A 24,985-nucleotide genomic window follows, 5' to 3' on the forward strand; every position below is an offset into this window, starting at 1 on the left:
TAGTTTTCTGTTGTAGAGCATACATGTAAAGATAGATACTTAACCCTATGGTGTTGGAGTTGTTATATATGGGACTAACATCACATATCATAAATATATTTTTAAAACATCTAAGAAACTCAAGTATTACATTACAAGAATGAGGAGACTTTTTTCCTAGAAGGACTAGTTAAACAATTAGGTTGTGTCTGTTTACGAATGACAAGGCGGGGGTAAGAGGCCTGAGGAGACTTTGGGCGTTTTCACAAATTCCAAACACTCCCCATATCATCTACTTTGCACATTTGTATCTGTAATGTACAAATTCACGAAACTACGTATACTAATAGTCAGTCGAATCTCTCTTATTTTTAGCAGGTTTATACTTAAAACAGCTACCGGAAATCTTCTGATTTGATCTTACCACCACCAATGCAAGACGTAGATAAGAAATGCCTGCACAATCTAGATTCTTAAGAACTTCCCTATGCTGTGAAACTGATATAAGTCTTGAATGTCAGCATGAACCTGCATACCAATGCAACCTTTGGTTAAAAGACTATATATTGTGTATTTTTTGTATATATACTTATAATCTGTAATAGCAGCTATTTTGCAAGACAATAATTTACTACACTTCAGTGGTACAGCAAACAAGAGATAAAATATACATATTTAAAGAATGCTTCGAATTTAAACTTTAACTGTGTTTAAATGTTTTAACTCTTATCAGATGACCAGTATGTCTTTTATGTCGTGACTCATCTCGCTAGAAAAGTCTCTAGAAAATGGTGACATCTGACACCACACACTTCATTCATTGCGAAGTGCAGAAGTAGCTCAACGGCCTATCAAAAAGGGTAGCCAATTGGAAACGCCCTTTCGAAAAAGACCGCCGTGTGATTGGGCAGCTGCTGGGTTCTTTGGGCCTTAGTCCCGCCCACTGCTGTTTCATATTAACAGAAATTTCGAGCAATAACTTCGTTCATTCCGAAGACAACGGGCGGAGAAGTCACAAGACCAAACTAGCGGTTACTGTCTGTTTACTTCATTGTCAACTCTAAACTTTCTCCTCGGTAAGTAATCACATTCAGTATATGTTGTATTACATTATTTATTGTAATGTATTTATTTTAACTTATACTACCATCACCTGTAGGTTAAATGCGAGATAGCGGCAAAATAAATTAATATGAAGAAATAGCGGTACAAGTTATTACCACCACACTCTAATGTATATTTCCTCAGTACACATTAAAATTATATAGTACAGTATTTAGAAAAATAAAAGTACCAATACAGTAACGTTATATAAAATACCCTGTATAATACATTGAACTTCAGAAGATTTATCTAAGAAATCGGTTTCCGGTTGCTGAAAAACGAACCGAAGACATTTAGCGGAAGTGGCTGCTGCTAATGTAACTTGCTGTCAAATGCGATGTGGTTGTAATTTTCTTGACCTCTGTTTTTTGTAATTAAATACGAGGGATATGGGCTACTGTAGAAAATGTTTCGATGTTAAACGAGCGTTAAGCTGACGGGTCACATTATTGCAGAGCAGATTTCCGCAATTGTGCGCAGAGCTGCAGAATCCCACGATCCCATTGGTGGAGCCGCGCAGACTCTCGCAGAACTGCGGACATCTGCGCTGTGCGACACTGGCGCCGTGGGTTTGGTAAAATGCAGTTTAGAGAAGTGCAGCTAGAACTCGTTTTCGAAAGCGCCAACTGGTAATGCATTGGATTACAAATGTAAAGATCCTGTCGTGTGTATATGTACATAATGTTGTATGTGTTCTAATGGAGAGTTTTGTAATCCACATAATGTAAAATCTGTAATTTGTCCTTCTGAAGATCCAAAATTATATATTTAAATTGTTTATATTTAATATATATTTAAATTGTTTTCAGTTGTGCATTATAAACCAGTTTAAATGAGACCTTATCCGTATTTTGAAGTATTGCATGCACAACTTCATTAAATTAACATGTAATCCATTTTTTAAAAAGGTAGGCTAACTAGTTTATTTTTATTCTTGAAGATTGTTTTGCATAGTTTCGTTGTTTTTCAAGTAAAGAATGATTGGATTGGGTGAATGGTGTACAATTGCATGTTTTCTATGGTTACATTTAAGGACATGGGCGGCCATTCATTACAGTGGAAAATTACTGGGGTGTCAGGAGTTGAATAGGGCTGATGTAATAGTTTGGTTCAGTGGGCTGCCAGCTGATTGGTCGTTCATAGAAAGGTGGAGCCCCAGGCTCTGTGTTAGTCTCAACACGTTCTCTTGGTTAGTGTTTGAAGTTCATGAACCTGTATAATAAGTGGTTACAGAAGTGCTATTACAAAGGAATAACATTCCTTACATTCAGTAGCTTAGTGCCCTAGTTTTCCTCCACCCTACCCAAATACTCTTCAGGAGTCTTAAAACAGTTATCTGCAGTATACGGTTTAGTCTGTACATGTAAAACAAATTCTAAAATGTGTATTTTAATTGCTAAGTGAACTCTGTGGTTTTGCACACGATCTTTAGAAAATCTGCTTCTATTTTTGTTATGTTGTTTTGTTAAGTTGTGCAGTCTCCTCCTACAAATAAATGCTGTAACTGCACTGTTAAAATTGTACAGTGAAGGATCTGGAAAAAAATGTATAGTGATACTGTGCCCTAATCGAAGTGTGACTCGGGTCATGGGGTTGATGACTCAATGCCATGATTGCCCTTGGTCAGCCGCGTCCCATGTTGATGTGGCGTTTGTAACCTCGGCTCCCACCACTGGGAGGCACTTGAGTTATAAGTGCCGCCTACTTTCCTTAGGAAAAGTACCTACATTGAGGTCACTTTGGATTATTTATGTATTTATTGGAATTGACTCTCCCTCACCCTTGAATGGCTTTAACACATATGCCCCATGACTCAAAAGCTGACTAGTTAGACCAAATGCAGGGTGTGGAAACTGGAACTTTCTAAAGCATGTTATTTCCCAGTTGGTTGTAAACCGGTCCATAAAAAAAAAAAAAAGAAAATCTAGGACTGACACCTGTTTGTTTCATTATGGGAATGGGACCATGTGGATTTGTTACAGGGTCTTGCCTGTGGTTGGCGTCACGGCCTGTTAAAATGGGATCCTGAGGTCACGCTGCACTGGGTTTGTGTTAGAAGAGGGATCAGTGTTAGGGGGCAGTGGTGTGAGCCAATAGGAAGGCTGCAGGGCTGCGTGCAACAGACTAAAATTAAATCTGTGCATGGAGCAGTGAACTGGTGTCGTATTTATACCCCCCTTTCGCTTCTCTCCTCAGAGATCATTTGGACCTCTCCTCCCCACACAGCAACACTCCGACTCCTGTGACCAAAGCATTTCACTGCCTGTGTTTATTTTTCTACATTTGTAACTCATCCTAATAATCCAAGATGTCTCAGCAGCAGATTAGGTATGTTTCTTCATAGTTTTTGATTTTTATTGATTTTATTTAAAAAAAAAAAAAGTAACTTGCTACTGCAAATGTTAACATTTAATGGTATGGAACAGTTTTTGAGGTTTATTAGGCTTGTTAGTATTAGGCATAACAGTTTAAGAAGTTTGTTTCTGCATCTCGATAGGCACCCGATCTTTTGCAATTCACTGTGATGGGTAAAGCCATCCAGAAACGTGTAATAAAACATTGCATTTCATTTTCATTTTCACAGCCTTCCTGCCAAGCTTATCAATGGTGGTGTTGCTGGCATTGTGGGGGTGACCTGTGTGTTCCCCATTGACCTTGTCAAGACCAGACTGCAGAACCAGAGGAGTGGCCAGCAGGTCTACAAGAACATGTAAGTCTCCCAGGATCTTTAATACTGATCACCCCTACGTGCCAGTGATCTCATCCAAAAGGCTTGTTTTGTCTCAGTAGTCTTGTCGGTAAAGTGACTGTTACAACTGAATTTGTCACATGCTATAACCCTATATAAATGCATCGTTTACAAATTGGAGATAATAGCTAACAAAATAGTTTACATGGTCCATGATGACTTCTCTCCTAAGAATGTCATTAGCCCATCCCATATATTGTCCCTGTGTGAGTTTGTTTGATCCTGGAGGAATTTCTGGAATGTGGAATGTGCATCCATTCAGAATACAGTTGTTAAGCCTTGTTTTATGTTCCCTGTTCCTTTGTTCTTTCACATTGTTCATCTGCCAGTTAATTACCTTAAAATATTCAATGACCTATGCCTTAAAAATACATTTCAGTAATATACAAATACATAAAATGTTCCACAAATACTGAAGACAACCTCAAGGAGTATTTCATTTGGATATGTGATCTAAATATCTTCACTGTATTCATTGTAATCCTATATTAACAAATAATTTTCCCCACCTAGGATGGACTGCCTTGTTAAGACTGTCCGATCTGATGGCTACTTTGGGATGTATAGAGGTAAGACCTTTTGTACAATTTTGTTTATCCAGGGAGTTCTCTTGAGTAAAGCTCAATCACAACATCCCCAGTTCGAATTGTGTGCAAAGGCTTTTCCAAGGCTGTGTAAATTAATAGTTATACTTCAATTCTATTGCACCCCTGCAAAGCCTGCAACCTAAGATAGATGATCATATCAAGTAATATTTCTGCTGTGAAATGCAAAGCAGGCATTTCATTTCCAGCAAGTACATTTAAATTGGAGGTTGAAAGAACTGCTGCTTTCCTTTCAATTACATATTTCAATAGGATTTTCAAATCCTGTGATGTACTGAGGTGTAGAATATTGAAGTTGAGCCTTCTCAAAAGAATGTATCAACACCTCTTACATATTTTAAAATGTTACAAGTTGAGCTTTATTTTTCTCCCAATTCTTTATTTTCTTTCTTCTATAAGTAAGTTGCAGTACATTATTTTGTTTAATCGAGTTCCATTCATTTTAAAGTGTTGAATAGTGCCTTAACAAATGGTCATGCCCAGCTCTTTCTGTAATGGGCAGGGATTTATTTCTCCTAAATTGAAATATGTCAAAATGGTTTGTATGAGAATGGATGCACGCTGTTGAATGGCAATGAAATGTAATATTCCCAGTGCTAAGCATTCAGTATGTATGCAAATGAATCAAGCCTGTTTAAGATATAACTTGGTCTTGTGTAATCATTATGATTCATAGGATTTAGTTTATTTTTTTTCTTTAACAATGGAGCCAGTGTTATGGGTTTCCAATTCTGTGAGGAATGCTGTTTGCATCTGTGTTTTTCATATTGCAGAAATGGGTCCCCGTGGATTTTGAGGGCTAGCCGATATGGCGCAGCCACGCTGGAGGCAAATCGTTAACTGGTTCTTACAATACCTCTCTATTGTAAATAGGCACAATTTTGTTTTCGTTTTGTTCTGTATAATTTGCTCTATGTATTCCTTATATAGCCAGAGACCATCTCTCCCCTTCATTCTTCTGTCTCTGTCCACTAACACTTTTTACAATGTGTATTTTATGATTCAGGTTTTGTTAAAGTAAAATTGATTTATATTGGGTTGAAAAAACTTTACTTACCTAACTGAATAAGATGATGGGAAAGCTTAGAATTTAAGGCAGAGGGGAACTAGTGCCGACTTTAAGTTCTTTGTTGTCTTTCACACGTTTTTTTCCCCCATCTTTTTGTTAAGTGACTGTGTAAAAATCTGTATCTGTTCACCTTTCCTCCTTTCCTTCCTTCCTTTGTTTTGCTTGTTTAAACAATTGAAATGCAGATGGCCGAATCTCCCTTACTGAACATGCTAGCACAGCATCCAAATGAATACATACAGCTGCAGTTGGTGCTGTTTTTAAATCCGGTTGTTTGCAGTAACTGGAGAACCCTGTGTGTTAAAGTGCAGTTCACCAGTTGTAAAAATTAAACTATTTGGTGGGAATAATCCCAACAGTATGTTGCCACAGTATGTTACTAGGAGGGGATACAGGCTAATGTGCACCACTGTAGATTCATCTTGTGAATTGTGAATGTGTTTTCCCCACAGATTGAAGGCTTTGAAGTTCATTGTTTTGTTCTTTTCTTTTAGGTGCTGCAGTTAATCTGACTTTGGTTACTCCAGAGAAGGCAATCAAACTCGCTGCAAATGATTTCTTCCGCCACTTCCTCAGCAAAGATGGGTGAGTTGCTGTGCCCCTTCGATATTTGCATTTTTTAGCTTAGTTTGTTGTCATGGTAGATGTAGCTCGGCTAATATTACATTCCCATTAATGAGGTGAATATCTATCTCTCTGTATTGTGGCAGCCTGTGTGTGGCCCCAATTTAAAGTTGCATTTTTTACATTTGTCATCATGGGGGAGATGAAGTGCATTATTAATGCTTAAACTTCAATATTTATACTTGTGCTGCTTTCTTGCTACAGGAAGGGTCTCAATGTGTTTAAGGAGATGCTAGCAGGCTGCGGTGCCGGGACCTGCCAAGTAATCATAACCACTCCAATGGAAATGCTCAAGATCCAGCTCCAGGATGCTGGAAGACTAGGTAGGGAATCAGTTGCTGACTTGTAAACATGTGGCTTGATATTTGTGCTTAAAATCTGCCCGGCAGTTCAATATTGTTATTGGCTTCACCAGGATCCTAATCATTAATTGTTTTGTTTTTATAGCTGCACAACAAAGAAAGACAACCATGGTCACCCCCACAAAGCTGGGCGCCACCGCTGCGGTCCTAAGCCGTTCCTACAACGTGGGTCCAGCCACTGTAGTGATGAAAGTGTCTGCCACTCAGATCGCCCAGGAGCTGCTGCGTACCCAGGGCATCCAGGGCCTCTATAAAGGACTGGGTGCCACTTTAATGAGGTGAGAGGCTGCTTCAGAGTAAATCTGAAACCTGTAGGTCTATAGAGGTGGTGTGTGCAGTGCCTGTAACCCCTGCCCTCTCTCTCCACAGGGACGTCCCTTTCTCAGTAGTCTACTTCCCACTGTTTGCACATCTGAACAAGCTGGGCCAGCCATCACCAGAAGAGAATGCTCCCTTCTACCATTCCTTCTTTGCTGGTTGTATTGCTGGCTCCACAGCTGCTGTTGCTGTAAACCCTTGTGATGGTGAGTTTGCCCTCTTTCTGCAACTTGGCACCAATTAAAAAGCCTCCAGGGATGTAGGGTAGTCATCCTTGGCCATCTGAGGTAGAGATATTGACAACACTTTCTCAATTTCATTCCACATTAGAGTGAGACGAATTAACTATGAATATGTATAACATTTCTAGACCTTGGGCTCTTTTAGAGTTGAGATTCTCTGTGATAATGGGTGTGGTCAATAACACTGCTTATTTTCCATCAGTCATTAAGACGCGCCTGCAGTCCCTGAACAGAGGAGCCAATGAGGAGACTTACAATGGAGTTGTTGACTGTGTCAGGTAAAAACCTTTATTTTGTTTTCTGCTTGACCAAATTTCTCTTACTTGATGGTAGTGATGTGATAATGGAATTCAACTTTCATTTAAAAAATGCATTGTTTGTGCTTTGGGTATTGCATGCTTTCTTACTTGTTGTATTTGTCTTCTTTAAAGTAAAATTATGAGGAAGGAAGGACCGTCTGCATTCTTGAAGGGCGCAGGCTGCAGGGCTCTGGTCATCGCGCCCCTGTTTGGCATTGCACAAGTCATGTACTTCGTGGGAGTCGGAGAGTTCATCCTTGGCTACACCCCATTTAACCTGTACTCCTCTTAGATACCTCATGCAGCATCTGGTTTTGCATCAAACTGATGCAAACTACAGAAGTATTAAACCAAAGGCCTTTGGCAGCTAACAATGAACTACGTGTTGATAGTTTTATAAAACATAAAACTCAATTTTATGAGATCACAAAGCTGTCAGAGCCAAGTGCTGGAACAGTCTGTAGCCGTCTCTCCGAAACTTTCAAATTCAGGGAGAGTCTTGAACCACGTTTGTGGCTTTAGATTGGCAGTTTACACCGTTGCACTTGGCTTTGTTGTACTCCAGAGGACTAACTGAACAGACTACATAAAGGTTGTCTTCTCATTGCCCTCTGTAATTTTCCCTCTGTGAGGGAGGGGATACCATCCTCTCCACTATTGTGATCTTGATCACCAGACAATGCCTGAAGACCCTTTCCGAGCCCTGTACTGTATGAATTTGCATTTGGGGGAGGAATAATGCGTTGGCACTTAAAAGTTGCTGTAACCCTGTTCAAGGGGTATTGTGAATAAAGGCACTTAATTCTCTCTTTTTTTTTTTTTACAATGTAAAACTGTTACATCTTCTTTGAAATGCCTCTGTGGGTCAGATCTATATAAACTTTAATTGGATTTAGGTTAGATGGATCTGTATGATGCACTACCAAATTATTGATTTTAAGCAAGGTCGAATGGATGCTTTCAGAGAAAATTGAATAGTTACCCTTGTTTAAATGTTCAAGTGTTTTTGGACTTTACTGAACACCAAAGGTTTTGGGGAATGTCTTCAGTTTGTTGATTAAATGACATATGTAATTGGTAATTAAGCATTTATTTATGAAAAACTTGATCCCTTTCCCCCTATTCATTCATGGGAACAATGTACCTTTGTGGACAATTCCAAGGATAACCCAGTATGAATCCTAAGTTGGAAGTTAGAGAATTGGTTTAAGTAAAAAAAAAAAAACAAATTAGAAAAGTTAGTTTAGATGCAAGTGTTATCTTTGGCCATAATGTTAATCTTTTCTAAAGATGTTTCCATGGGTTGGAAAACCAGAAGGACTTGGATGATGGTGTTGCACAAGTCAGTAGTTGGTATTCAGATTATGTTACATTCATACTGCTGGGTGTCCAGTTATTTAAATCCTATCTATTGGAATGAAGCGCAGGAGACCAACTGGGAGCATGACTCTGGTTTCTGAAGATGCATCTACATTTTTGGGGGCCAACTGTATTTATTTTTTGAAAGCTTTAAGTGGAAGTTTGTTTTTCTATATATACATGGATATATAGATTGTCATTTGTGAATATAAAAACTGTGAATTGGGTGGCTTTATTGGTTTAAAACTATGGGTTTGTGCACATTGGCGGATTGATTATGGCTTGGTTCCAAGACTTGAATCTTTAAGTGTTACATTGTTGTCCCACTCAAACCACTATAAACCTAATGTCCAGCTCATTTCCTTTTGTTTAAACACCTTAACCATAATAAATTGTTTTTCACAATGCATCCATTACTTCTGTACCAGTTGATTGCGGCCTGTGAATCATACTGCAGTACCGCACTGATGCTTGAGCATCAACTTCCTGGGACAACTGTAAGATAGGATGTGCAATTGTGGAAGTCAGCTATTTCAATGATCTGTCTTTACCCTTTTCTTGTTTATCTTTTATATGTTCAGCTTTTTCTATTTGTGAAAACGTGTATGTTTTTCTTTGCTTTTGTTTGTAATATAAGAAATTATCAAAATAAAACTTTTCCAAGTACTTCCTGTCACTTAATTTTTTAAGTCGTTGCTGTTAAAAGACAGCAGTAAATAGGGTCTTTTGGTTTCCTGACTTAAACTTCATATAGTTTGGTGCAATGTTAATTACATAGTTTTTGAAGCAGTTTCTACACACATGGTATCAAGCAAAGTAAACTCATCCCCTTGACTCAAAGGTGTGCAAAGTCAAACATTTCCACTTGATTATCTTGTGGGTTTAGTAGTAACATTGGGAGTGTAATCCAATAAAGTGCTCTCCCCTGCTCGAGGATCTTTTTTCAAACTTTTCAGGGATGAGGTGCAGACAGCTGGCAAAGCACAGATGAAAATTTGATCTTAAAGCAACTCAGCAATCTGGTTGGGGATTGATTCAGGCTAACTGCATGCCTGGCATTTGCAGCTGTTCGACACAAATCGCATCCAAGAAAGTCAATCAGGGCACTCTATGGAGATCATGGGCTGTGGGCATTGCACACATACCTGCCACTAGATTTGAATCTCTTCCACAAGCTGTGCTGTTTCTTTTGATCTCATTTACACATGCATGGTTTCATAAAATAAGTGTAAACATACACATATATAAATATATACACACTGGTATACCCCAATGTGTATGAATTTGTTGTAGCACAATATTTATATTTATCATTAAAATGTTAGAAACTGAAATGCAACACTTACCTTGCAGAGATATATGGCATCGTAGTTGAAAAAATAAAAGTTCAGTTATATTCAGTGATTTAAATGCACAAAATTAGTCAAGAAAGGCACATTCTCCCTGAAGTAAGACTAACCCTCTGCCCCCACCCCTTCAATAAAGTGTTGATAGTGGTAGATCCATTCAGCCTCAAGATTGTAGTTATATTATTATAGCGTTAAAAAGTAATTGTAACGTGACCAAAATGTGCCAAAACAACATTTTGAGGGAGAATCTAAAATGTATAAAAAAATTAGGACTCCAATACTTAGTTTATTATTATTATTGGTATATTTCTAAAGTCAAACCAATTTTCAGATTAACAGCACATTTATATTAGTATTCAACTCATTTGCATGTTCATCTTTGTGTTTATGAAACATCCCCATGAATTCTTTATATTTCTGACTCTATTTAGGACAAATTCCGTTTAGCAAGAATTGTTCAAAAACCAGCAAAGCAGGGTGACCTGTGTGTGTAGCTATACAGATGGGTGACAAAGGAAAAAACAACATAGAGTGTCTCAGTAAGGTGTTGGGCACTATGAGTTGCCAGAACAGCTTCAATGCTCGTGGCACAGATTCTATGAGTCTCTGGACTCTACTGGAGGGATGAACACCATTCTTCCAAAATATATTCCCTCATTTGGGTTTTTTGGTGGACGTCTAACACGTCAGTCCAAAGTCTCCCGTAGGTGTTCAACCATAGCATATGATTCACATCATTTTCATACTCGGCAAACCATTCAGTGAGCCCTCATGCCCTGTGGATGGGGGGCACTGTCATCCTGGAAGAGACCACTCCCATCAGGATAAAGGTGATCACTCAGAATAACTTTGTAATGATTTGACCCTTCCCTCTAAGGGGACAAGCAGATCCAAACCATGCCAGGAAAATGCCCCCCAGAGCATAACAGAGCCTCTGGACTCCCTCACTGTAGGGGTCAAGCAGGCAGGCCTGTACCGTTCTCTTGGTGTCCCACACATGCACTCGTCCACTTGTCGAGAATATGGTGAAGGATGACTCATCTGACCATACCACTTTTTTCTACATCTCTGTAGATCAGTGCCTATGGTGCCCCAATAATAACCCCTCTTTCAAAGTCACTTAGATCCTTTCCTCTTGCCATCTTGATCCAAAATCCAAGTCAACTGGGCCTGCTCAGCATTTGTATACATGCCACAGAGCATGATAGGATGTTAATTTCTTAATTGTATCCTGCAGTACACCTGTTTGGAGGCATCTGCATTTGTTATGTTCCTCCACTAATTTAATGAGGTTTTTCCTTTAATTTGTCACCCATCTGCATATATATATATATACATATATACACAAATTATTATTATTATTATTATTATTATTATTTTTTTTTTTTTTTTTTTATTATTATTTCTTGGCAGACACCTTTATCCAGGGCGACTTACAACATAAGTGCAATACAAAGTGCAAGAATACAGTATATAGTTAAGTACAAGGCATCAAACATTACAAATTCACATTTACATTAAACAGAGCAATTTTAAATTTAATACATTTTACAACTTCCAATTTACACAGGTACGTACAGTAAGTGAGGTCATACATCCTGGACGGTAAAAGCTAAGTGCTGTCAAGATGTAGGGTCACAGTCAAGGGCTACAGGAAAGGGAGCAAGGAGGAAATAAATCAATAATGCAAGAAGCATAATAAAACTCTGTGAAGTGCTATCTAACGGGGATTAAAAGGACTAATATTACAAGTACTGTCTGAAAAGATGTGTCTTGAGTAAGTGCTAGAAGGAGGTCAAGGACTCTGCTATTTTGGCTTCAGTGGGCAGGTCGTTCCACCATTTAGGGGCCAGGAATGAGAAGGAGCGGCTCTGGAGGAAGGAGAGTGGAGAGGAGGTAGAGTTAGTCTTCTGGCACTGGAGGAGCGCAGTGGTGTGGAGGGGATGTATGGAGAGACGAGTGACTGAAGGTAGCTTGGTGCAGTGTGGTCGAGACAGTGGTAGGTGAGGGTCAGTGTCTTGAACTGAATGCGTGCCGCTATCGGGAGCCAGTGGAGGGAGCGGAGCAGTGGAGTAGTGTGTGCGAATCGAGAGAATACCAGACGAGCTGCAGAGTTCTGGATGAGGTTTAGTGGCGGGTAGTAGTTGCAGGCAGGCCGGCCAGGAGGGAGTTGCAGTAGTCCAGGTGTAGGAGAGCGCAGGATCGAGGGTGACTCCTAGGTTCTTAGTGGAAGAAGAGGGAGAGAGTGTGGTGGATTCCAAGGGGATCCAGATGAAGAGACCAGCAGAAGGTGAGGAAGAGTCGGGGAAAAACAGGAGATCCAATTTGGAGAGGTTGAGCTTGAGGTGGTGCGAGTACATCCAGGCAGAGATAGCAGACAAACAGGAAGAGATGCAAGAGGGGATGAGAGGGTCAGAAGAGGGAAAAGACAGGAAGAGGAGGAGAAGATGAGAGAAGAGGAGTGCAGGAGCCCTGTTCCTCCCCCCCACCCGGTACGATGAGGGGAGTGGGACAGGACGAACAGAGAGGATAAGGCAGCAGGGGTGGTTGAGTTGTCTGGGGAGATCCATGTTTCGGTGAGAGCGAGGAAATCCAGGGAGTGGTGGGAGGCGAAGGCGGAGATGAAGTCGGCTTTGTTGGAAGCTGAGTGGCAGTTCCACAGTCCTCCAGAGAGGGGAGTAGAGGGGAGGGAGGAGGAGGGGAGAGGCAGAGAGATGAGGTTAGAGGGATTAGGGAAGTAATGGCATGCAGGTGCACGCCAAGAAGACGGAGAGAGCAGGACGGGACTCAGAGAGATTGTCATGGCTTCTTGCTGTTGCTGTGCAGCGCCTCCTTGCAGTCTTCTCCTTGCTGGAGTCCCACAGCTAGAGTCCCTGCCCTTTGGAGATGGGGCCCTTCGGAAGGGGGGCAATGAAGGCTGCTGGCACAGAGGTCCAGGGGGCTGTTAAATACTTCACCTGTAACTAATTAGGACAGTGCACACCTGCGTTGCATTGAATGACACAGGATGGCACTCCCTCCCATGCAGGACTGCTAATAGCACAATTAATGGCAGCTTTATATCCGAATGCAGACAAAGACCGAGCCGAATACACGCAGTTACACTGAACAATAGCTCGTAGTAATGTTAAATAAATGTATATACACACATTGTGTTGCCCAGCGATGGACTGATGTCCCATCCTGGGTGTATTCCTGCCTTAAGCCCTGTGTCTTCCGGGATCAGCTGCGGTTTCCCCGCGACCCTCATCAGGATAAGCGGTTTAAAAGATGGATGGATGTATGGATATACACACTTTGTATTGCACTTATGTTGTAAGTCACCCTGGATAAGGGCGTCTGCCAAGAAATAATAAAATAATAATAATAATAATACACACATTAACAGAGCTGAAAAAATACCTAGAAGCTGACTACATACAAGATGAAGACATAATAAACAGTGTAGGAGTGACATGGAAAATAAGCTATAGATTGAAACATCTGGTTGAGGCCTTCATCCAGCAGTGGATTGATCTGGCTGATGATGAAGACGATTGATATATACAGTCAGGAAAAAAAGTATTTGATCCCCTATCAATCAGCAAGATTTCTGGCTCCCAGGTGTCTTTTATACAGGTAACGAGCTAACTAATCTCAGCTCGTTACCTGTATAAAAGACACCTGTCCACAGACGCAATCAATCAATCAGATTCCAAACTCTCCACCATGGTCAAGACCAAAGAGCTGTCCAAGGATGTCAGGGACAAGATTGTAGACCTACACAAGGCTGGAATGGGCTACAAGACCATCGCCAAGCAGCTTGGTGAGAAGGTGACAACAGTTGGTGCGATTATTCGCAAATGGAAGAAACACAAAATAACTGTCAGTCTCCCTCAGTCTGGGGCTCCATGCAAGATCTCACCTCGTGGAGTTTCAATGATCATGAGAACGGTGAGGAATCAGCCCAGAACTACACGGGAGGATCTTGTTAATGATCTCAAGGTAGCTGGGAACATAGTCACCAAGAAAACAATTGGTAACACACTGCGCCGCGAAGGACTGAAATCCTGCAGCGCCCGCAAGGTCCCCCTGCTCAAGAAAGCACATGTACAGGCCCGTCTGAAGTTTGCCAATGAACATCTGAATGATTCAGAGGAGAACTGGGTGAAAGGGTTGTAGTCAGATGAGACCAAAATCGAGCTCGTGTTTGGAGGAGGAGGAATGACCCCAAGAACGCATCCCCACCGTCAAACTAGGAGGTGGAAACATTATGCTTTGGGGGTGTTTTTCTGCTAAGGGGACAGGACAACTGCACCGCATCAAAGGGACGATGGACGGGGCCATGTACCGTCAAATCTTGGGTGAGAACCTCCTTCCCTCAGCCAGGGCATTGAAAATGGGTCGTGGATGGGTATTCCAGCATGACAATGACCCAAAACACACAGCCAAGGCAACAAAGGAGTGGCTCAAGAAGAAGCACATTAAGGTCCTGGAGTGGCCTAGCCAGTCTCCAGACCTTAATCCCATAGAAAATCTGTGGAGGGAGCTGAAGGTTCGAGTTACCAAACATCAGCCTCGAAACCTTAATGACTTGGAGAGGATCTGCAAAGAGGAGTGGGACAAAATCCCTCCTGAGATGTGTGCAAACCTGGTGGCCAACTACAAGAAACGTCTGACCTCTGTGATTGCCAACAAGGGTTTTGCCACCAAGTACTAAGTCGAAGGGGTCAAATACTTATTTCCCTCATTAACATGCAAATCAATTTATAACTTTTTTGAAATGCGTTTTTCTGGATTTTTTTGTTGTTATTCTGTCTCTCACTGTTAAAATACACCTACCGTTAAAATTATAGACTGATCATTTCTTTTTCAGTGGGCAAACGTACAAAATCAGCAGGGGATCAAATACTTTTTTCCCTCACTGTGTGTGTATATATATATATATATATATATATATATATATATATATATATATATATATATACACTCACCTAAAGGATTATTAGGAACACCTGTTCAATTTCTCATTAATGCAATTATCTAACCAACCAATCACATGGCAGTTGCTTCAATGCATTTAGGGGTGTGGTCCTGGTCAAGACAATCTCCTGAACTCCAAACTGAATGTCTGAATGGGAAAGAAAGGTGATTTAAGCAATTTTGAGCGTGGCATGGTTGTTGGTGCCAGACGGGCCGGTCTGAGTATTTCACAATCTGCTCAGTTACTGGGATTTTCACGCACAACCATTTCTAGGGTTTACAAAGAATGGTGTGAAAAGGGAAAAACATCCAGTATGCGGCAGTCCTGTGGGCGAAAATGCCTTGTTGATGCTAGAGGTCAGAGGAGAATGGGCCGACTGATTCAAGCTGATAGAAGAGCAACTTTGACTGAAATAACCACTCGTTACAACCGAGGTATGCAGCAAAGCATTTGTGAAGCCACAACACGTACAACCTTGAGGCGGATGGGCTACAACAGCAGAAGACCCCACCGGGTACCACTCATCTCCACTACAAATAGGAAAAAGAGGCTACAATTTGCACAAGCTCACCAAAATTGGACAGTTGAAGACTGGAAAAATGTTGCCTGGTCTGATGAGTCTCGATTTCTGTTGAGACATTCAGATGGTAGAGTCAGAATTTGGTGTAAACAGAATGAGAACATGGATCCATCATGCCTTGTTACCACTGTGCAGGCTGGTGGTGGTGGTGTAATGGTGTGGGGGATGTTTTCTTGGCACACTTTAGGCCCCTTAGTGCCAATTGGGCATCATTTAAATGACACGGCCTACCTGAGCATTGTTTCTGACCATGTCCATCCCTTTATGACAGCTACTTCCAGCAGGATAATGCACCATGTCACAAAGGTCGAATCATTTCAAATTGGTTTCTTGAACATGACAATGAGTTCACTGTACTAAACTGGCCCCCACAGTCACCAGATCTCAACCCAATAGAGCATCTTTGGGATGTGGTGGAACGGGAGCTTCGTGCCCTGGATGTGCATCCCACAAATCTCCATCAACTGCAAGATGCTATCCTATCAATATGGGCCAACATTTCTAAAGAATGCTTTCAGCACCTTGTTGAATCAATGCCACGTAGAATTAAGGCAGTTCGGAAGGTGAAAGGGGGTCAATCACAGTATTAGTATGGTGTTCCTAATAATCCTTTAGGTGAGTGTATATGTCTTGGTGTTGTGCAGCATCTTGAACAAGCTTTCAAGACAGGGCTACACAGAAAGCAGTGTCTGAACTTGTTGGCTCGATACAAATAAATAAGCTTTGGTGTCAAAATTCATTTTCGAAATTCACTTTATCACTGCAATATGTCCCTTCTCTTAGCAGACAGGAACACATTGAGCTTATACCCCTTTCCTCGCCTCTCTATGTCAAACTATGTATTTCAGAATATGCATAGCAGAGTTGTCTTGAACTATAGCTGTAGCATGTAGAGCTCATAAACCTTAATGCTTTTGCATGACTTGCCTGATTGCAGTCAGCTGAGGAATCTCCCAGAGTGAACCGTGTCACCTCGCACATATACCCCACGTAGCAGTCAGTTATTAATGTGCTGACACTAGGAGCACTGATCATGTTGGCAAGTGGCCTAACTTGGATGTGATTCAGGAATGCCCAGGTTATTGGTGTCATCCGCCAGGGAACGGTTTTCTTGTCAAGCAGCGAGATGTCTGTTTTATAGTTGTGATCTTATTGCACCTTTTTTCCCTTCCAGACAGGAGAAAAATGAATTCCACTAATACTTTGCTTGAAGCACAATATATGCCTTAAGCCAGTAAATCATGCTCTCTCCGTACTGCGTATCCCCAGACCAAAAGAAGAAGAAGAAAAAAAAACAGACCGGGAAAAACTTTAGAAAAAGTTTATTAGTTTTTGCACATTTATCTTCCTGAGAAGTTTCAATGCCAATTGAACCTTCAGATAAAATCAGCCATTAAATAAATTAACAACATATGATCAATCAACATGTTTAATTGTAATGCATTTTTTTTTGCTTGCATACAGTACTTCTCATCCCAGATTTCTTTACTTCTTTCTGCCTTCTCAAAATATATGTTTTAAGGAATGACGGTGTAAAACTAACCTAATACCTGAAGAACAACTCTCTTAATCTCCTGACTACAGACCCTCATAAGCAAAAACCTGATGCAAAATGTCTTACTTTCTATCATCAATAAACTTCCATTAAAATCGGTAAAGCATTCCACTAACAAAAGTGCAATCTAAGTAATTTTCCCATGATTTTCTAACTTACTGATCAGTCTGCTGAAATACCACGAGTTGCTACTGTGCAGACTGCCTCTGACAATAATCAATGTACATATCTAAGATGTATTTCTCATGCAACACAATTACAGAATATACTTGTAGATCTGAGAACTGTGGCAAAGTGTGCTCAACCACGGTGAATGACTGTTCAGTTAACAAATGTCTGATATTTCTGCCAATTGGTCGACATTGAAAAATAAATGATCTGCGAGTCCTGAATCCAGATGCATAAATAACTTACCTACATGTAGAGACAACACCTGAAGGATGAAATGGCCCAGAGTACGGCATGACTGCTGGAGGCTGGTCATTACCACAAATGTTTGGATCATCTATGCTAATGTTAGAGAACTGCTCTGTCAAAATGCCTTGCTGTAGTACAACTGAGAATTTACTAATTTACACAATTTACTTATTAAACACAATCAGCACTATTAATTTATGTGTCTGGCATGTGTTGGGGAAAAGGCATGGGCCACAGGAATTTTATTTGTGTCTGCCGTTTCATTTTTAAAGCAGGGTCAAACTGCAGGAAAACACTTCAAGACCTCATTCCCAATCTTTGCTCCCTCACATGAACGTCACCTGAACACCATCAAATTTAAAACTCACACCCTTTTTCTTTGCTCTGTATCGTTAAGGTACAACAAAACATTGATGTTTTCATTTCTTCTCTTAAAAAAAGGCACGTTATAAACAGACATGCTGTGACAAGCAATATATATATATTTTTTTTACATTATTATCCCAAAACACTACATCTAACACAAGCTGCCTCTATGACACATTTCAACAGTACTTTCCATTTCAAACTATATTATGAGCGCACAACAACAAAAAAGTAAAATTACAAAATTCACACAAAATGTACAAATCTTTTAGTGGGCACTGGCGAAGGTAATTCAAACAAGGAGCACACACGAGTTCAGGCCCAGAAACAGGGAAATTAATACACAGAACCTGAATTGATTTCTCTTGGCATTTTTTTGCAAGGCACAGCTAGGTGACACAGACTTCTGAACATTGTGAGGTCTTTAGGGATAATGCTAAAATCATTTTAACAGCAATACATTTTCATCTAATTTTGGGCAGTTTGAGCTAATCAGTGAATTAATAAAATAAAATGTTGTAGTCAGGTTCCAATTTGGGCCCTCTACAAAAAAAACACCTTTTATGCCTGAATTTGTATACCTGAAGTATAAATACCAAAGCACTGAAAATGTATCTCTTTCATGTCAACAATAAGTGTATACTTTTATGATGTTAAATAACTTAAAGGCCCCCTGGCTTCATCGACTGAAGTAGTGGCTAATCATTTTTCTTAAAAAGAGAACAAATTCAAATCATATTCACTTAATTCAAATCCATATCTCTTTTCCAAAATTCTGAATACTCATGAATAGATGCTTACGGATTGATTTTACCATTTTGGTAGGGTGAAAAATTGAGCAGAGTTGTATCTGATGTATTCAAAGTAATCTGCCGTAGGTGGAAATGTCAGGCCTGTGTGTGGCAGAGGCGACACCCGCTGTGTGTTTGTTTTCTGCTGGACTGGGCTGCTCTCATGAGTGACCCAAGCTTGAGCACCATCAGTGCAGACCCACGTTTAGGACAGGCTCCTGGCCTCATCTGGCTGGAGAACCAGAGAACCCTGCTTCCATCTCACTGGACTGGTTCACAGCACTGGTATATTAAAACAACATCACCACTACCAACAAAAACAGAAAAAAAATGGCTGTACAGTAGGTGAAAAATACTGCAGCAGTCCCCTGTAATTTTGTTTCCTTCGGTCCCATTTTGTCTATAATAAACTGCAGTAAAAAAAGTATTCATAATTATGAACTGCACATTTTTCCATTGTTAAACTAGTTCTTGTTTTTAGACTTTTAGACTTTGTTGTGTGCAGCAACCACGGCTTGAAAACATTAACCTGCAGCGTATCTGTCATATTGTATATTTTCAATCAGCATTGCCGTGGGGATAATCCTTGTCAACGCAGCACACTTTATAATATTTGCTTCCACAAATGGGATTGTTTTATTTATATACAGCTTTCAGCTGTTTATTAAAGTTACGGAGGTTTTATGCCAAGCACTGCTGTAGGGGATTGAAACATTTTTCACTTGGTACAGGGCTTGCTGCAAAACATTTTTCATTTTTAACCGTGTTTCCCATTTCCCAAGACAGCACCAACCCCCTTTTCTATCGCTTTACAAACACAGGATTTTCTACAAAGAAAACACTCACTCACTGGAATGCAGAATACGGTTTAAATCCCACAAACCAGGCCAACAGGCTTGGCTGTAAGAAACATAATGCGGTGGGGGTCGCATTACAAAATATTTTCATCAGAATCTTAAACATGTGGGTGCAACAGTACTGAAATTAAATGCCTTCCTCCTACGTTGAAAGGCAATTTGAAAAATCAGCTTTAAAGCATGTATGTGAAGCTTGCAAACAAGGCCTTAGTTCCTTAGTTAGTTTGGGTGTTGTAAAAGCATCTATATAGCTTGTGAACAAACAAACCTTACCAGGTGTCCGTGTGCTTTGGTTATTGTATAAATTTGCATAATGCACCGTCCTATATGCTTTCCTAATCAAAGATGTGAGTGTTTTCTGTGTAGAAACGTGACCCATGACCCAAGTTTTACTAATTACAGTCTGGAGAAAGATGGAAGTGTCTGTAGCAGCTCACAAAATTATTCAGTGTGACAACCGAGTGTGCTAATTTGACAGACTTTTTCAAAAGCAGGCTCTCCAATTCACCACCCAGCTCTCCTGGACTGCACCAGTCTGGATGGTTTGTCTCAGAGGCTCTTGGGTCCATTAAGGTCCAGCGCAGGTCACAATGCAGGGGGCAGGTGGTGGTGACAGTGGGAGGGAAGGAGGGGTAGGGTGGGGTAGTGGGGGAGGCCGTGGGCGAGGCTAGATCATTTCCCTCGAGTTTCGTATCGCGCAGCACAGGACCATGCTGAAAACCATCCCGATGATCTTGGGGAAATCAGAAAAATTACTTTTAAATAAGGAGTCCATATTTATATTCTAATACGATTTCTCCATTCATCCCCAAATTAAACACATGGTGAGATATTATGCAGATCACATTACACCCTTGTGAGGAACACAGTTCTCACAGTGACATGGATACAGTTTAAAAATATTTGCAAATTACTTACTGTACTTTTAAATGAGATATCTAGAAATAATTTGCAGATACCACTAATTGAATTGCAGATATCTTTAAATGATTTTGAGATATCTCTAAATATTTGAAGATATCTATAAATTATTTAAAAATATCTCTAAATGATAATTTGGCTTGCCATAGAAAAGAGCCTTTACAAAAACACACACAATCCCAGAATCCCTTGTTCTCCTGCCCTCCCCTGTCACCCGTCCTTACTGTAAACTGGTAAAGGTTCTTACCATCACTCCTGCAATCCCAATCCCAACATAACCAATAATGTAGAGCTTGCCATTGAAAAATTCGAATACTGCTGTGTAACAGTTCTGAAATACAGAGAAGAACACCAGGGACAATGTTAGAAGATGGAATCTGGAGATGTTTTACTTCAGGAAAGAAATGGATATAGAAATGGATAAGAGAACAAACAAATATCTGTGACATCATTGAAAGAGTGAAAATGTTAAAATGGCAGTAGGCTGGACACATTGCAAGAAAACCCAACGAAGGAAGGATTCGTTGGAAGCTATAGAATGGATCCCAAGAGATGAAAAAATACCTAGAAGGATCTTTACATGCGTGTCCTGGAAAATAGTGTACATCAAAATAAGTGGAAACAACTTGGGGGTGCCTACATCCAGCAGTGGATCGATGAAGGCTGATGTTGTTGATGATGATGATATACATATATAAGTGTCTTAAACTATGTGAATACAATATATGACAACAAATATCTAAGGTACTAGTGCTGTGATTCAATTCAAAAGCACACCTTGCATTTTTATATACACTGATCAGCCATAACATTATGACCACCTGCCTAATATTGTGTAGGTCCCCCTTTTGCCACCAAAACAGCCCTGACCCGTCGAGGCATGGACTCCACTAGACCTCTGAAGGTGTGCTGTGGTATCTGGCACCAAGACGTTAGCAGCAGATCCTTTAAGTCCTGTAAGTTGCAAGGTGGGGCCTCCATAGATCAGACTTGTTTGTCCAGCACATCCCACAGATGCTCGATTGGATTGAGATCTGGGGAATTTGGAGGCCAAGTCAACACCATGAACTCGTGATTCATCAGACCAGGCCACCTTCTTCCATTGCTCCGTGGTCCAGTTCTGATGCTCACGTGCCCATTGTAGGCGCTTTCGGCAGTGGACAGGGGTCAGCATGGGCACCCTGACTGGTCTGCAGCTACGCAGCCCCATACGCAACAAACTGCGATGCACTGTGTGTTCTGACACCTTTCTATCAGAACCAGCATTCACTCTTTCTGCAATTCGAGCTACAGTAGCTCGTCTGTTTGATCGGACCACACGGGCCAGCCTTCACTCCCCACGTGCATCAATGAGCATTGACCGCCCATGACCCTGTTGCCGGTTCACTGCTTTTCCTTCCTTGGACCACTTTTGATAGGTACTGACCACTGCAGACCGGGAACACCCCACAAGAGCTGCAGTTTTGGAGATGCTCTGACCCAGTCGTCTAGCCATCACAATTTGGCCCTTGTCAAAGTCGCTCAGATCCTTACGCTTGCCCATTTTTCCTGCTTCTAACATATCAAGTTAGAGGACAAAATATTCACTTGCTGCCTAATATATCCAACCCACTGACAAGTGCCATGATAACGAGATTATCAGTGTTATTCACTTCACTTCAGTGGTCATAATGTTATGGCTGATCGGTGTATACATTCCATTCCCATCTATCCTATGTGCCACCTAAGGAAATGGGCCACAAGAAAAGTCACATGCTTCTGCATTCTCTTACAGCCCTGCATAAAGCACTGAATAGCTTTGGTCAATTTCAACTGCTGCTACACAGGTTTGAATATGATCTTGAATATGATACAAGCTGAATCAACTCTATACAGAAGAATCTATTTTTAAACAGGGCTGCAAAAATCATTACAATCCGGACACCATTAATCAGCCGTACGTGATTAAAACATGTAATAGCTCTAATATTAAGGTTCACATGAACTACTGGACTAGACTGCTGCTATTGCTGATGCCAAGTGTGGCTTGAGTTTTAAATTTCAGAGCACTAGGGTTACCCACCTTTTTGAGATATTTGATTTGCACCCATGTTACTGGCTCTTGTTACTGGCTCTCTTACCTAAGGCGTTTCAGGTCTGTAGTTGCTCATATTGCTTCCAATGACAATTTTAAGAGATCACAATCTGAAGAAACATTTTCTTTTTTTTTTTTTTTTTTTTTTTTACAAAGTTTTGTTCAGGGCCACGGCAAAAGTGTAGTATTTTTTATAATTTATTGCCCAGCCAAGTTGAAAAAGTAAGGATTTAATGTTTTGTTCATTCAAAAATGAATTAATTACCTGTTGTTTCGGCTCAGGACAGAGCTGCTGAATATTGGAATTGTCTTTCCCATCACCGCAGCAATCAAGCTACAAAAAGAAAAAGAGACAAACAGTTTAAACTCCTCTCTTTATCTAATTGGCATTTATACAAGTCCACGTATATCAATAGATACTTTAGACAGTGTGGAAGAGAAGTAATATTCAATATCAGTCATATATGTGGAGGTAGGAGATTGGAAGCTGCACAAAAGAAAGTCAACTCACTTGATCATGAAAAATAATTAATGTGCTGTTTTGCCCTTTTTTGGTATCTTCCAGTGCTTGACTGTATATAGACTGAATCTCCTCAATGATCTGAAAGAATAAAAGCAGAGAACATGTATTTCAGACATGGTTTTGCTTTTCATTTCAATAACACTGATCATTATAATAGTAGCAAAACAAGATAATAATGGTAATAACACATATTTAAGGGTTTAAAATCCCATTTTCCTGCTTTGCATTTGTGCTCATTTTCACCGTTTTTTCCTTTCAAGGTCACTGAAAGCATCTGACTGTTGTGATGCTCTCCTTGTGTTTGTTGTGGAACAGGTACCTTTTCCCTGTTTAGGAATCCAAATACTCCAGCCGCTACCTCTGCAGCAAAGATGACCACAAGACAGGTGAAGAACTGTCACCAGAGAGAGAGAGAGAGAGAGAGAGAGAGATAGAGAGAGAAAATGAGAGAGCAAGAGACTGTCAAAATAATGTATAACCCATAATCGGCTTGTGTCCTCTCACATTTCCTCTCACTGATACCTTTCTTATAGTTAGTATGCATAAACTAAGTCTTAAAACAATGCACCATTCCAACCCCTCTGTGTGCTAGTACAATCCGTGGCGAAAGAGTGCCCATTTCTAAGATTACTCACTGATCCCAGAAGGCACTGGGACTCCCGGACAGCTCCACAGCAGCCAAAGAATCCCACCAGCATCATAAGACCACCAGCTCCTATGAGGATGTACACTCCTGGGGACACAGAGAGGGAGAGAGGAGGGATGAGTGAGGGGTCAGTCAGGTCAGTAGCGTGTAGAGTGAGCAGGGAGTTGCTCTTCAGGTCAGCCTGTTTTGTGTTTTGTGGTGTGACATACTGGGACAGATCTGTGACATGTCTTCACTGAGAGCTGGGGCTGCACAACTCTGGTCCTGGAAGGATGCAGAACAATCTCTTTGGGTGTATTCCCCTCCTACTTCCTCATTCATTGGGAAAAAATCTTTGGCGCTACTTTTTATTTTATTTTATTGTATGCATTTATGGTCGCTCATAGCAGCAGTTGACCAGTGTGGTCTGTGCTGTCAAACAGGGATTATGATTATATTAAAATGGCCTGATCTTATCTTAATGACATATGTCATATCCAGTACCACTGCATCCTCAGAGCATCCCAAAACCTCAACTCCCTCCCACTGGACAATGTATGCATCCCACCTTAACTTAAGACAACTCATTTATGGGCTTAATTGGAGCTAATTGTCAGCATTTCCAAGTTCTTGAGCCTCTTATGATTAAGACAGACCTATGAAACCCACAGCGCGCTTAGACTAGTATTAGGCCTCCCTGACTATTTGAAGGATTCGTGGTTTACAATTAGAGGGATTTATAGGGGATGAGCAATTTCTTCTTAATTCATTTTGTTTTCGTATTTGTAATCTAGAACGGGCTTTAATTAAAACCAAAAACAAATAAACAAACAAACAAAAAAAAACCATTAATGTCATCCAGGTATCATGTACTTGGACACATTTTCTAAGATATTGTCATTGATGACAGTGTGCTTTTTGTTTTCTATTAGAGACTTTACATACATGTATTATTCTGCTACACATATCGCTAAACAAAACAGATCAACTTAGGTTAAAATCCTCTGCAAAACAAATTCAAAACATGCTTTTCTGCTCCTAATGGACGCAACGATGGCATTTCATTGGCAACATAAGGCACGAATTGACTGCTTTCACTCGACTGCGCCGACTACAACGTGCAGCTCAGTGTGTTGTTTTAAGTAGGATTCAAGTTGTATATACAATATCAAATATTTTAATTCCAGGAAAAATGGCTATGACTAGATAGATGGGATACACTTCATTATCAACGTTAAAGCGGAACACTAGCTC

The 24,985-nt window shown here is 40.5% G+C and overlaps 2 protein-coding genes across 2 annotated transcripts in view; one reads left to right on the top strand and one right to left on the bottom strand.

Moving 5' to 3' along the window:
• The first annotated feature begins 949 nt into the window (after positions 1 to 949).
• On the top strand, positions 950 to 9,376 carry slc25a55a (solute carrier family 25 member 55a). The gene is made up of 10 exons (XM_066703695.1): positions 950 to 1,055; positions 3,280 to 3,411; positions 3,668 to 3,793; positions 4,346 to 4,401; positions 6,001 to 6,091; positions 6,335 to 6,453; positions 6,578 to 6,770; positions 6,862 to 7,016; positions 7,255 to 7,330; positions 7,484 to 9,376. The coding sequence occupies exons 2-10, from the start codon at positions 3,392 to 3,394 to the stop codon at positions 7,641 to 7,643; spliced, it is 996 nt and encodes a 331-aa protein (XP_066559792.1). The 5' UTR covers positions 950 to 1,055; positions 3,280 to 3,391; the 3' UTR covers positions 7,644 to 9,376.
• Positions 9,377 to 16,907: 7,531 nt separating this feature from the next.
• The window catches only part of tspan2a (tetraspanin 2a), a 33,771-nt gene continuing 25,693 nt past the window's right edge, over positions 16,908 to 24,985 (bottom strand). Inside the window, exons 3-8 of the mRNA XM_066703700.1 lie at positions 23,742 to 23,839; positions 23,426 to 23,500; positions 23,095 to 23,184; positions 22,849 to 22,917; positions 20,757 to 20,840; positions 16,908 to 20,321 (exon numbers count right to left, since the gene is read on the bottom strand). Of these exons, the coding sequence (XP_066559797.1) occupies positions 20,256 to 20,321; positions 20,757 to 20,840; positions 22,849 to 22,917; positions 23,095 to 23,184; positions 23,426 to 23,500; positions 23,742 to 23,839 (482 nt within the window). The 3' untranslated portion in view covers positions 16,908 to 20,255. The remainder of the gene's footprint in view (positions 20,322 to 20,756; positions 20,841 to 22,848; positions 22,918 to 23,094; positions 23,185 to 23,425; positions 23,501 to 23,741; positions 23,840 to 24,985) is intronic.

The sequence above is a fragment of the Amia ocellicauda genome, chromosome 5, assembly GCF_036373705.1.
Source record: "Amia ocellicauda isolate fAmiCal2 chromosome 5, fAmiCal2.hap1, whole genome shotgun sequence".
Taxonomy (NCBI): domain Eukaryota; kingdom Metazoa; phylum Chordata; class Actinopteri; order Amiiformes; family Amiidae; genus Amia; species Amia ocellicauda.

Coding starts and splice junctions, on each gene's coding strand:
- slc25a55a (XM_066703695.1), top strand. CDS start 3,392: ATGTCTCAGCAGCAGATTAG. Junction 4,402..6,000: donor CTACTTTGGGATGTATAGAG/GTAAGACCTTTT, acceptor CTTTTCTTTTAG/GTGCTGCAGTTAATCTGACT. Junction 6,092..6,334: donor CACTTCCTCAGCAAAGATGG/GTGAGTTGCTGT, acceptor TTCTTGCTACAG/GAAGGGTCTCAATGTGTTTA.